The sequence below is a fragment of the Ovis aries genome, chromosome 22 (genome assembly GCF_016772045.2).
Source record: "Ovis aries strain OAR_USU_Benz2616 breed Rambouillet chromosome 22, ARS-UI_Ramb_v3.0, whole genome shotgun sequence".
NCBI lineage: Eukaryota > Metazoa > Chordata > Mammalia > Artiodactyla > Bovidae > Ovis > Ovis aries.
In genome coordinates, this window is record NC_056075.1 from 6,710,537 (window position 1) to 6,724,409 (window position 13,873).

A 13,873-nucleotide genomic window follows, 5' to 3' on the forward strand; every position below is an offset into this window, starting at 1 on the left:
GTTCAGTCATGTCTGACTCTTGGCACCATCATGGACTGTAGCCCACCAGCCTCCTCTGTCCATGGGATTTCTCAGGCAGGAATACTGGAGTGGGTTGCCATTTTCTCATTCAGGAGGTATTCCCTAATCAGGGATTGAACCCATGTTTCCTAAGTCTCCTGCATTGCAGGCAAATTCTTCACTGCTGAGCTATCCGGGAAGCCCTGACACTATATAATCCTGTGTATTGCAAAAGAGATAGCGTAGTACCTTAAGGGTTCTTTCTTCTTTGACCTTAATTATGTTTGTCTATCAAGAGCAGCATATTTCTTTGAGATATCATTTGTCTGAATTAGTAAAGTTCAACATTCAGAAAACTAAGATCATGGCATCTAGTCCCATCACGTCATGGGAAATAGATGGGGAAACAGTGGAAACAGTGTCAGACTTTATTTTGGGGGCGCTCCAAAATCACTGCAGATAGTGATTGCAGCCATGAAATTAAAAGACACTTACTCCTGGGAAGGAAAGTTATGACCAACCTAGACAGCATATTCAAAAGCAGAGACATTACTTTGCCAATAAAGGTCTGTCTAGTCAAGGCTATGGTTTTCTAGTAGTCATGTATGGATGTGAGAGTTGGACTGTGAAGAAAGCTGAGTGCTGAAGAATTGATGCTTTTGAACTAGAGAAGACTCTTGAGAGTCCCTTGGACTGCAAGGAGATCTAACCAGTCCATCCTAAAGGAGATCAGTCCTGGGTATTCATTGGAAGGACTGATGCTGAAGCTGAAACTCCAATACTTTGGCCATCTGATGCAAAGAGTTGACTCATTGGAAAAGACTCTGATGCTGGGAGGGATTGGGGGCAGGAGGAGAAGGGGACGACAGAGGATGAGATGGCTGGATGGCATCACCGACTCGATGGACATGGGTTTGGGTGGACTCTGGGAGTTGGTGCCGTGATTCACGGGGTTGCAAAGAGTCGGACATGACTGAGCAACTGAACTGAACTGAACTGATGTGTAGCTGATTAATATACAGCTTTAAACAGAGTGCTATATACAACCTCAATCCCCTCTCAATGGAGAGCATTGCAAAGAAAAATCCAAACGAAAACAGTACATGGAATTGGGCTTTGTCTTTTTTCACATTACATGCCTTATTTTGATAAGAAAATTGATTACTTCAATGTAATAAGTAAGTGAAGTCACTCAGTCATGTCCAACTCTTTGCAACCCCATGGACTGTAGCCCACCAGGCTTCTCTGTCCATGGGATTCTCCAGGCAAGAATCCTGGAGTGGGTTGCCATTTCCTTCTCCAGGGCATCTTCCCAACCCAGGAATCAAGCCTGGGTCTCCCGTATTGCAGACAGATACTTTAACCTCTGAGCCACCAGGTGGGCCTTTTCCAAAGCCTACAACTCTTGCTTCCTGTTAGAAGAGTTACCTCTGCCGTTGCAATGCTGAGCAACGGATATGTTTCCCTTAATATTCCATTGTTAATAAAACAGAACCAAGGTGTAAAGAGAGAATACGCTTAATGAAAGATCAATTTCTCATGGCATCTCTGCTGAATGATATTCATATTTAGCAGAAATACAAAATAATCACTAGAAACTCAGATTCATCAGAGGAGGTGAAAGGTTAGTAATGTGAACTCTGAAGCAACGTCCTGGACTGAAACCTGAGTTCCACTTACTGTTTAAACAACTAACTGTGCCTCTCTGGATCTTAGTGTTGCCGTGTTCAAAATGAGGCTAATAACAGAAATTCTCTCTTTGGGTTGTTGTGGAGGTACAAAAAATTTGCAGTGTGTATTAAAATAAGTGGCTGGCACACATCTGGTACTCAGTAAACAGTTGCTGTTAGTGTATATGTGTGAGGGACTCCCCTGGTAGCTCAGATGGTAGACAATCTGCCTTCAATGTGGGGGCCCAGGTTTGATCCCTGGGTTGGGACGACCCCCTGGAGGAGGGAATGGCAGCATCAAAAACTCTTCTTTAGTGTCACCAGTGTCTTAATCCAGGAAAAGTGACTGATACAGGACCGTCTTTTGGGGATGGGAGTGGGGAGTTTGCAACTCTAATTATTGTTATTACTGAGGCATTTGCTGTTTCTCACTGTAAGGGCTCACTTTGAGTCAGCTCTGAAGACTTTTCTGCTCATCTCTGTTCTTTTCACTTCCTCCATGCCTCTCACAAGTGTATAGGTGAAAATCATCCTTTTACAGTCAAAACCTTCCTTTTTCCACCATGAAGGACTGACGTATATCATTGCGTCTTTAGTTGGATGACTTGGTTCTGAGCCATTTTGGAATTCGGACGGCTCTAGAAAGCTGGTTTCTAGTTCTTCAGATCTGGATTGAGTATCTTTTATATATATATATATATATATATATATATATATATATTTGCAACTGATTTTAAAAATTAAATAAAAATTTGTCTCTAATCCATTTTAATGTTATGTGACAAGTCAATATAATATATGCACACAAAATGTTTACCAGAAACAGTTTCATCACTAAACATTCAATGTAGGGAATCTGAATTTTAAAATACACTTTTGGAAAGCAGTCAAGAAGCATAGCATTAGGCTGATTCACAATGAAAAATTACCATTAGAATTGGAAATGACAGTGTAAATTTGATTTAAAACAAAAATGAAAGCTTGTTTTATCAACAGAAAGTTGCCTAAAGAAATAAATCGTTGCCCTATAGAGCTCTCTGAAATAATAAATTATGCCTTGACAGTTGGGTCATTTCAATTAACAAGTAAGGAAAAGGCTCTTGTATCCTCTGTGGGAGTGAGTAGGTATTTTATCTTAGCTAGATGGCAGTAAATAACAACAATTTGATTCTGGGAATTCAAGGGTTCAGTTCAGTTCAGTCGCTCAGTCGTGTCCGACTCTTTGCGACCCCATGAATCGCAGCACGCCAGGCCTCCCTGGCCATCACCAACTCCTGGAGTTCACTCAGACTCACATCCATCGAGTCAGTGATGCCATCCAGCCATCTCATCCTCTGTTGTCCCCTTCTCCTCCTGCCCCAATCCTTCCCAGCGTCAGAGTCTTTTCCAATGAGTCTACTCTTCACATCAGGTGGCCAAAGTACTGGCGCTTCAGCTTTAGCATCAGTCCTTCCAAAGAAATCCCAGAGCTGATCTCCTTCAGAATGGACTGGTTGGATCTCCTTGTAGTCCAAGGGACACTCAAGAGTCTTCTCCAACTCCACAGTTCTTCGGCGCTCAGCCTTCTTCACAGTCCAACTCTCACATCCATACATGACCACAGGAAAAACCATAGCCTTGACTAGACAGACCTTAGTCAGCAAAGTAATGTCTCTGCTTTTGAATATGCTGTCTAGGTTGGTCATAACTTTTTTTCCGAGGAGTAAGTGTCTTTTAATTTCATGGCTGCAGTCACCATCTGCAGTGATTTTGGAGCCCCCAAAAATAAACTCTGACACTGTTTCTAAGAGTTATGTATACTTATTAATATACTTAAAATTTAATCACTGTGTTTAATCAGCTTGTCATAAACCAAGTCCTGAAATGGCAGGATGAAAAAGACAAAGCATCTCTTACTGAAGAATAAGTTCCTTCTTTTCATTAGTGAGTACATAAACCTGAAGCATCATGCTACAGGTTTATTGCCAATTTTTAAATTAGGGAGGCTAAATTATCATGAAAATACTCATTTCCTTAAAAGTAATTTCAACCCCACTAAGAAATGACACATTTCCACCTAATGGGTCATCTAAGATGGAATTCAAGTAATCTCCTTCCATAAAGTAGCTGAAAAAAAGGAGAATGTATATAAAGTTACTTGCTGGCTTATAAAACATACCCAGGAAGAGTAAAGACCAGAAATGAGATGTGAAAATTATGGCTTCTCATTTGATATATTCTACGGTAGCTCAGCTGCTAAACATTCCACCTGTGATGCAGGAGATCCCGTTTCAATTCTTGGGTCAGGAAGATCCCCTGGAGAAAGAAAAGGCTACCGACTCCACTATTCTGGCCCGGAGAATTCCATGGACTCTATAGTCCATGGGGTCACAAAGAGTCAGACACGACTGAGTGACTTTCACTGAACATATACTTTAAAAAATGCTAATAGTTTATTATATTTATATTCATTATAATATATAAACTAGTAATATTAATATGTAACATATAAATACTAATGCTATATAATATAGCCTAACATAAGTGTATATACTTACCATATTAACCACTTACATTTTTAAGAAAGTTGCAATGGTTGCTAATTCTGTAACTGTTATAGAGGAGAGGTGAATACAGTTTGCACCAATCTATTCCAAATCATGGAACAGAATTTGTGCGGAAAAGTCATAAACTAGAAGATAAAACATGATATCTAACGAAGAATAAACTAGGGAAATAACTGCAAGAATTAACCTTTCAGTGCCATAGTTCATATTTCAAAGATGAGAAAATATTTAATAGTCCTCAAAACCTATTTGTAAATACGGTATCAATTCTTGCTGCTGCTAAGTCACTTCAGTCGTGTCCAACTCTGTGCGACCCCGTAGATGGCAGCCCATCAGGCTCCTCCGTCCCTGGGATTCTCCAGGCAAGAACACTGGAGTGGGTTGCCATTTCCTTCTCCAGTGCATGAAAGTGAAAAGTGAAAGTGAAATCACTCAGTTGTGTCTGACTCTTAGCGACCCCATGGACTGCAGCCCACCAGGCTCCTCCATCCATGGGATTTCTTTTTGACAATAAATAAAAAACTGCCCAGTGTTCTTTTTCTATGCTGATGAGAAGAAAGAGTGAGAAGCAAGAAATGGTCAGCTCAGCTGGGAAGTAAAACAAGGAGGATGTCATTGCTATTAGAGACTTCCTGAGCTAAATCCCTGAAGCTCAGGGGTCACACAAGCCTTTTTTCAGATTAACTTGACGACCAGTACATTTCCTTTATGCTTTCAGAATAGCTTCTCCCTTACTACTATTTACTGGGACATGAGAGGAAAATTAAATTGAATAGTACGGTTTGTTTTGAATACGGATATTTTATATACACTGTGACTAGTAACATAGTTTTCTTTTTCTTTTTTTTTTTTTTTTTTGGTTCTAACAATTAATGTTTAGGATTTTCTGCCCCATATACAGAGTGAAGTAAGCCAGAAAGAAAAACACCAATACAGTATTCTAACACATATATATGGAATTTAGGAAGATGGCAATGACGACCCTGTATGCAAGACAGGAAAGAGACACAGATGTGTATAACGGACTTTTGGACACAGAGGGAGAGGGAGAGGTGGGATGATTTGGGAGAATGACATTCTAACATGTATACTAAAAAAAAAAAAAAAAAAAACAGCAATGAGAAAGCCAGTCTGTGACAGTATTAATTGGAGCCTGGATATCCAAAAGTATGTTTTTCCTCCAGCAGTTTCTTGAATAGGAAAAAAAAAATCTCTTGAATAAAAGTAATAAGGCTACCAATGTATATAAGAAAGTTGGCAGAGAACAGTGACTCTGAGATTATTTCATACGTGTTAGCGCCATTGCTTTTAATGTCTGAATCTTTAGGAAACATTAGGTAACTGCTGTTTCTCCAGAGCATGCATTCTTGAGGAGTATTTAAAACACTGGGGAGACTTAGCAACTTGTATCCCAAACCCAAGGATGATAGAAGGGAGAACAAAGGAAAGGTTCAAAAAGCAGCCTGGTAGAGGTAGAGAAAGGACCGTCACTGATCTCCCTCCGTCCTCTCCTCCCAAGTGAAAGTGAAGTGAAAGCTGCTCAGTCTTGTCCAACACTTTGCGACACCATGGGCTATACAGTCTATGAAAGTCACCATGCAAGAATCCTGGAGGGTTGCCATGCCCTCCTCCAGGGGATCTTCCCAACCCAGGGATCAAACCCAGGTCTCTCGCATTGCAGGCAGATTCTTTACCCGCTGAGCCACCAGGCAGATAAGCTACTTCTTAATAGCATTCCTTTGCTACCCTGATAGATCAAAAACACATCTCACTTGTAAGCCTTGGCTAGCATTATGTACCTAAAAAAATGAAGAATCAAAGTAAGTAAGGAGAAATATGAAATATTTTATTTCAAAAAATAAGTTGAACATTGATGCCTATGCATGTTTCAGTGGACTTTAGGTTAACATTTAATTATTTTTTTAACTATTAAAAATTTTTTATTGTTGTTTGTGTCTTGTTAAAGAAGTTAGTAGGAGTTTAAGATAGTTGTTACTCTGCCTAAGTGGCTTATAATTGCTTTAGTATTTACTTCTACCTGCAAATCTCCTATTCTAATTAGAATAAAGTAGGGAAGAGATTTCAACTACTTCAGTGGATTGAAAGGTCAGGTCAAAAATAAGAGTAGAAGCACATTAGGATAGACCGTATGTTAACTCACAAATCAGAATATTAATTTTGTGCAATAGCCTGTAAGTTATGAGGCATGGGACCACATTTATTTGATTTATCCATTTTATCCCTGGCCTCTATCACAATGTCTGACATATAATCTGTACCCAAATATTAACTGGAGAAGGAAATCATTTGCTGTGACATAATAGCTCAGTACAGATGTTTAACCCTTTCCCCTCATGCCAAAATGGTACATTCCCTAATAGGTTTATTTATCTTGAATTTAAGAAAATATTTGTGTAATAAGACACAGTGAGGTAAAAAGAAATCCATTTGACATATACAAGTAAGGCAATAAAAGACCTGAGAAGGCACAAAGACAGGAAGGTACCATGAGGATATAATTAGGAATGAGACTTTAATGCAATAGTTTACAAAGAACTGGCTGTTCTATTTGGGGATATCTACAAAATAACAAATTGTCAAAAAAAATAACATGGCTTTCTGGCAACATCAAGGCTGTCTATCCCTGAGTCTCAAAGATGTTACCTGATGAAGGAGAGTCTGTGGGGTGAAACTGTAACAAATAAAGAGATGTCTAAAGATGAATGTTCAAAGGAACAAAGATGCCTTTTGAATGATCATTCACAGAAAATATGCTGTTTTTTTTAAGTAAATATTTAAAGTTGCTAATCTTCCAGGACATTTTATAGATTATTTTTTAAAGACTGTTAGTTAGATAAATAGGAATTAGAAAAGTCATTTTGCATTATTAAAAGAAACAGGCAGTAACCAGACCAGCTTTACTTGTCCTGAAAGGGCAAAAAAGGAGTAAATCTAAGTTAGATTGGTGGGATGAAATACTGCTTATAAGTTGATTCATTTTCTTCCCAAGATCAGGTATGAAATGAAAAGGATGGCTGGAAATTCTGTTAATTTTTAAATCAAAGAATGAAAACAAAGTGAAGTCGCTCAGTTGTGCCCGACTCTTTGCGACCCCATGGACTGCAGCCCGTCAGGCTCCTCTGTCCATGGAATTTTCCAGGCAAGAGTACTGGAGTGGGTTGCCATTTCATTCTCCAGGGATTGAACCTGAGTCTCCCGCATTTCAGGCAGATGCTTTACCATCTGAGCCACCAGGGAAACCAAAGAGAAATGTAAAAGTAAAGAAAAAAGTTACTTTGGAAAGAATTCTTATCTCGAGAATGAGTAGAACAATTCAATGACCGTTAATACAGATTGCAACTATAAAATAACTTTAATTCTCTTCATCGTTAACAGCAATGAAGTGAATTCTGGGCACACAGTTGTCTGATTATGATATTCACACTAAACTAAGGCCTCTGTATGTACCTTGACAGGTACCATTTTTAAGACGGACTAATCCTATATCATTGGTTACAAATCTGAAACAGTAAGTTTCGTATTCACATTAAATCATATGTGTATTGTGGCCAACTATGGGTTGTGGCCCACAGTTACTTTACATTTTGAAATAGAAGCATATATAAAATGTAAATGTCTTTTATAATAATTCACTCTCCTTACAAACCATCACCATCAACTACATTTTCACAGACATGATAAAAATTTCTTAAAACTTACCGATCCCTGAGAATGGTCCAGAGCTCTCCACCTAGGCAAGCTTCCATCAACATATACAAATATTTGCTGTCCTTAAATGTTCTGTATAATCTGTGAATTGCAAACAGAAAAACAAGAATTATAAACATTACTGTTTTTTAAAAGCATGTAAATATTTTTCATTGCCCAGATTATAGTCTTACTCTTGATTTGCCAAACTTGAAATTTTATTAAAAGACTGAGAAGGATCTAAATTCATAAAGAGGGAAAAAGAGGTTATGTTTATGATTTATACACTGTAGGGCATAGATTCTCCTTTGAAATGTGTGGTGTTCAGTTGCTTTAGTCATTGCTGACTCTGCGATCCTTTGGACTGTAGCCTGCCAGGCTCCTCTGTTCAAGGGATTCTGCAGGCAAAACTACTGGAGTGGGTCACCATGCTCTCTCAATCCCAATGATTATGGACCAAGAGGACTTTTTGGGATTCCTCTAATTCCAGTTTGGCTAACATTTCAAGCATGGCCTCTTGAGCGCTATTTACTGGTCATAAATATGCGTAAACTTAAACATGCATAAACACGGATATACAGTGATGACACTTCAAAGTACGGGTGTGCATGATATTTTGCACTGGTCACTTAAATTCTTGTGATACCCTGTTTTCAGCAAGTGCCACTGGCAAATTAACTAGAAAATCTTCTGCATATATTAAAAAAAAAATCCCACTGCCATCTCTATGAGTGCTCTCAAACACTGAGATGGAACAGTCATTTCATTTTTTAAAGTCTTCAAAAAATATTGAAATAAAGAATATTCAAGGTAAAATAGTTTGAGTTTTGGTATTAATAATTTGTCTTTCAAGTACCAGAGGTCTATGTAGAGTTCCAGAATAATGGAGAATAAAAATGGAACATTAGGAAGTCTGATTTTTCCTTTAGGAAAAACATATTTTTTTTTGGTCAGAATCTGATTCTCATTTTTAAAAAATCAGTATTTTAGTGCTTTCTTATTTAGTGAAAACTTTCTTAAAATCTGATTTAAAAATATGTTTCTTGTGTGTGAATCTAATGTACAACAGTGAGTGCACATGGTGGAGAGTTTAGCGGTTGCTTTCCCACTTGGAATGGGGGACTTGAACCCTTGGGCAGGGTCCTTGTTGTTCAGTAGCTAAGTTGTGCCTGATGCCAGGCTTCCCTATCCATCACCAACTCCCGGAGCTTGCTCAAACTCATGTCCATTGTGTCGGTGATGCCATCCAACCATCTCATCCTCCGTCGCCCCCTTCTCCTCCTGCCCTCAATCTTTCCCAGCATTGGGGGCTTCTCTAGTGAGTCAACTCTTCATATCAGGTGGCCAAAGTATTGAGGCTTCCACATCAGTCCTTCCAATGAATATTCAGGACTGATTTTCTTTAGGATTGCCTGGTTGGATCTCCTTGCAGTCCAAGGGACTCTCAAGAGTCTTCTCCAGCACCACAGTTCGGAAGCATCAGTTCTTTGGTGTTCAGCCTTCTTCATGGTCCTTACCTCACTATGAAGTCAGAATGAGCCCCCTGCATGATCTGCTTCTCCGAGCGGATGTGTTCCTGCTGTCTTGTGTCCACGATGTGGCGTTTCTTGAGAATCTTCATTGCAAAGGTTTTGGATTCTTCACTTTTTAACTGGACCTTAAAGAAAGTCAGAAGGGAGTGAGTGAGAAAAAAAATCTACAGAGTTAATATAACAATGCATTCTTAGCTCCAAACTAACAGGTGCATGGCGTGTTGAAATGACGCCCCGAACACTGCCTGTGTCATGATAAAGGCTGTCTGGAGCTGGATTTGAAACCCAGGACTCACAGACATTGCCCAGTCTCATTCCACTGGACCTGACACATTTTCACCAACTGGATTCCCAATTAATTTTGTGCCCACTGGGATTAGAAGAGGGCAAGTGTATTTGATTCTCTTTGTATTATTTCATGTCATTTCATGTTACGTGTTTGAGATACTTTACCATTTTTCTCCTTGAATCAGAAAAGTAGAAATAAAAACTAATTTCTTCTCTAATTTTATTACTTCTAGTGAGTTTTGAAAAAGTTAGGCCATATGGTCCTATATGGTTTTCCTCTTTAGTTCTAGTCCACAAACACTTCTAGAGTTATTTAATTCAGTGACAGACCCTTGTCTCTGCCGAGACTGAAAATTTATGTACTGTTACTTCTTTTTATCTCAGTCTTTCCCTTCTCTCCAGTTAAAGAAAAAAGAGATGGTAATAAGATTTTTTTTTGTTTTTCAAAAGATTTTGGAAACTACTTTCCTTTGTCTTCTCAAAATAGGTATGATGGCTTTAATCCTCTCTGACCTTGAGCTTTACTCCATGGTTATACTAACTAGGAGACCTAAGCTGAGCCTTGGTGTCCCCAGCGCTTCCAAGCCTCTGTTGCAGCCCCTCTTGGGTCTTGGTGACTCTGGAGGGGCTTGGGTCCTCCAGATACCGTTCCAAATATAGGTGCTAGTGTTCCTTGTTTTACAAAGAATTCAACAAGGTGACTTGTAAAGAGGAGAGAGAGCAGAGCTAATCACCTAACATAAGTTATCCTCTAGTGCTCTCAGGACAAAGAATCCTCAAGATAATACTAAACAGCCCACGTTTTTCTGAACTAATGAAAGCTCTGGAGAAATAAGACAACGAGCCATTTCTGCTTTTCAACAGAAGTATGAATTGCTTACAGCTTTAGCTGCAAGGATGGTGAAGGTTCTCAGTGTCTTGTTCATGTACACATGGACAGGCTGAATTCAGCTGAGAAGACATTAATGTGGCAAGGTCTTTAGAAGAAAACATGAAGACACTTCAGATAAAGAGGCTTCAGTTTGCTGCCAGTATTTGAGAATCTATGACAGGTTAGAAGGGAAAATGGATATTTGAAAATGCCTTAAATAGCTAAAGGCCCTCTATGCCGTTTGTGATACTTGTTGAGATGATAGATTAGTGTGATGCAAAGGAACTCAGTTATAGTTTGGAGCAAAATACAAAATGTGAAAATTCACTTCTAAAAGAAATCTGGACAGAGAAGAAAGATGGCATGAAAAATGAGCTGTGTCAGAATACTAACATTCACATGGATGGACCTAGAGATTGTTACAGTGAAGTCAGTCAGAGAAAGAGAAATGTCACAGAATATCCCTTATGTGCAGAATCTGAAAGGAAATGATACAAATGAACTTATTTATAAAACAGATACAGAATCACAGACTTAGAGAACCAACTTATGGTTGCTGGGGGAATGAGGAGGAACAGATAGTTGGGGAGCTTGGGATGGACATGTACACACTGCTGTATTTGAAGTGGACAGCCAACAAGGACCTACTGTATAGTACAGACAACTCTGCTCAATGTTAGTGTTAGGACGGGAGGGGTTTTGGGGCCGAATGAATACATGGGTATGCATGGTTGCATCACTCTGCTGTGTGCCTGAAACTATCACAATATTGTTAATCAGCTATACTACAATATATAACAACAAGTTAAAAAAGAGTATTAACATTCAGAGAAGAAATCTGATCATATTCCCTCTTTAGAGTCTTACCCAGATAAATGTGAAAAGTAGGTCACACAATGTAACAATTACTCTCTCTAGAGATGTTAACATTTTAACTTGTGTATAGGTTAGGAAGAAAGAACTCTGGCTTTAGGGTGACAGGTCTGGACTTCAATCCTAACTCCACTTAAGGTCTCTCTCTCTTATCTTCTTGGGCAGCTGAGTAACTTCTCTGAGCCCCAGTTCTGGCTGAGGATACCACCACGTACTGTATGGAGTTAATTGTGACCTTACATGAGAAAGCACCGCCATACGGGCATTTGTTGTTGTCTCTCTACACGTATCTTGGGTAGCTCAAATGTTATCCTTAAGACAAAGCTAGATCATGTCGTTTCTGTGCTCAAACACTGCAGTGGCTTCCCAGCTCACTCATGATAAAGACAAAGCTGTCACAGATGCCTACAAGGCCCTGCTTCATTTGAACTCCTGCTCCCTGTGAGCCTCGCTCCCCACTTGGGTCACTGTGTTCAGGTCACACTGGATACCTTGCTGCTCCTTGAGCACAACAAGCAAGCTCCTACCTCAGGCCATTTGCCCATGCCTGCCTAAATATTCTCCCACAGTTATCCTCCGGGCTTGCTGCTCAGTTTCCTAAATTCTCTGTTCAAATGTTTCCTTACTTAGAAAGTGTCTCCTCACCCCAGTCTACATAAAAGAGAACCACCTACTCCCTTCCCTTTTGCAGTGTTCTATAGCTCTATCACAAGCTCTATTTATTCTTTATTTATCACACCAAATATTTATTCTGATTGCTGGTTTAGTATCTGTCTCCTTTCACTATTCTGTAAGCAACCCAAGACTGGGGATGTTTTTGTTCACTGTGCCTGACATAGAATAAATGCTCATGAAGTATTTGTTGACTAAGTGAATCAAAGAAAGAGTGAAATAAGCCATGATGACTTATCCCTGACAAAGCCACAAGAGAGCGGGCACCTTAGCACCGTACTGTGTATATCTGAGCTTAACAGGATAGAGCAAGGGAACTTATAAATGACAAGTATATAGCATTTACTCTTTTTCTTCTTTCCAAAACTGCCCTTATGCATAAGAAGGAAGAAAAGATTTCCCTATGCTGATATGGCATAGAAAATATACATACCAAATATCTATATAATTCAGCTCTGAATTTTCAGTTTTTATGCTTACAACATGTTTTCTTAACCTTCATTTTTCCTTGAATGACTAAGATGTGGTATTATTCCCAGCCATACAGCCTACTACATTAATAACATCATCTCTAGGATGTCAACTGAATTTTGGGGACAGTTGTCCATCTGCATCTAAATACAAAATATATTTACGAAGTGTCCAATAGAAATGTGTTCACTGATATATTAACAATGGTCTCTTAGGGAGATTTTTAGTTGATTTAGTTCTTTTTAACTTTTTTCAAATGGTTAATTTGTACAGTTAGCATATCTCACCTATATGATAAGTGAAAATAATGACTCTGGTCATGGAAAAATTTTTAGAGTCTCTTTTAAATCAGAATAGCTATTTATTCTGACTCTCTCAAAGGATTCTAGTAGAGTGGAATCCACCCTATTAGGATTCCATGAATGCAAAGACCTTGAGAAGTTGTGTGCAGTAGGATAACAGCCTATTCAAGTTCAGGCTGAACCACACTAGTCATATATTTAAAGAAAATACCTTATTTTTTAAATTTCAACACAAACTCTGAGTAAGTTACAGCAATTTGTATTAAGTAAGTCTAAACTATTGTGCTTTATTATGAAGGTGTTTTCACAAAACTAATCCGTGAAAAATTTCAAGGTGAAATTTAGTTTGCTTTTTATTTGTCCTATTAGCCAAATTAATTATTTGGCGGCTCAGTGATAAAGAATCCACGTGTAATGCAGCAGATGCAGGTTCAACCCTTGGGTCAGGAAGATCCCCTGGAGAAGGAAATGGCAACCCACTCCAGCATTTTGGCCTGCGAAATCCCATGGACAGAGAAGTCTGGCAGGCTACAGTCCATGGAGTGACAAAGAGTCAGAAACGACTTATCAACTAACCCACCACCACCCAATTAGTTATACCAACACCGCTTGTGCCAATTTGAAATGATGATGATAATGATTTTATAGCAGGTCAGCTAGAGATGACAGTGTTGAGTGTGAACACAGGCAGTCAAAAGAGAAGGAAAGGAATGCATACTTTCCTTCTTTTGCTCAGGAATCCTTCCCAGCCTGGCTGGTCAGGCATGATTCCCAGGTCTGTCTTTGCAGGTCATTCCAATACCACCTAGATGTACAGGCTAAAGCGCTGGTTGAGAATGTGAATTTTGAAACTTGTCTACCTTTGCTTAAATATCAACTTTTTTCTTTTTTTTCTTTGGATTGTGGTCCTGGACACATTTCTAAAACTCTATTTCCTCAT

General features: G+C 39.0%; 1 protein-coding gene across 4 annotated transcripts in view; it reads right to left on the reverse strand.

The window, feature by feature from the left end:
• PRKG1 (protein kinase cGMP-dependent 1) overlaps positions 1-13,873 on the reverse strand; it is a 1,392,774-nt gene that overhangs the window by 22,594 nt on the left and 1,356,307 nt on the right. For all 4 annotated transcript variants that reach the window (XM_004020002.6, XM_015103265.4, XM_042238622.1 and 1 more), the window contains 2 exons: positions 9,442-9,581; positions 7,937-8,026 (listed from right to left, as the gene is read on the reverse strand). In XM_004020002.6, coding sequence (XP_004020051.3) covers positions 7,937-8,026; positions 9,442-9,581 — 230 coding nt within the window. The remainder of the gene's footprint in view (positions 1-7,936; positions 8,027-9,441; positions 9,582-13,873) is intronic.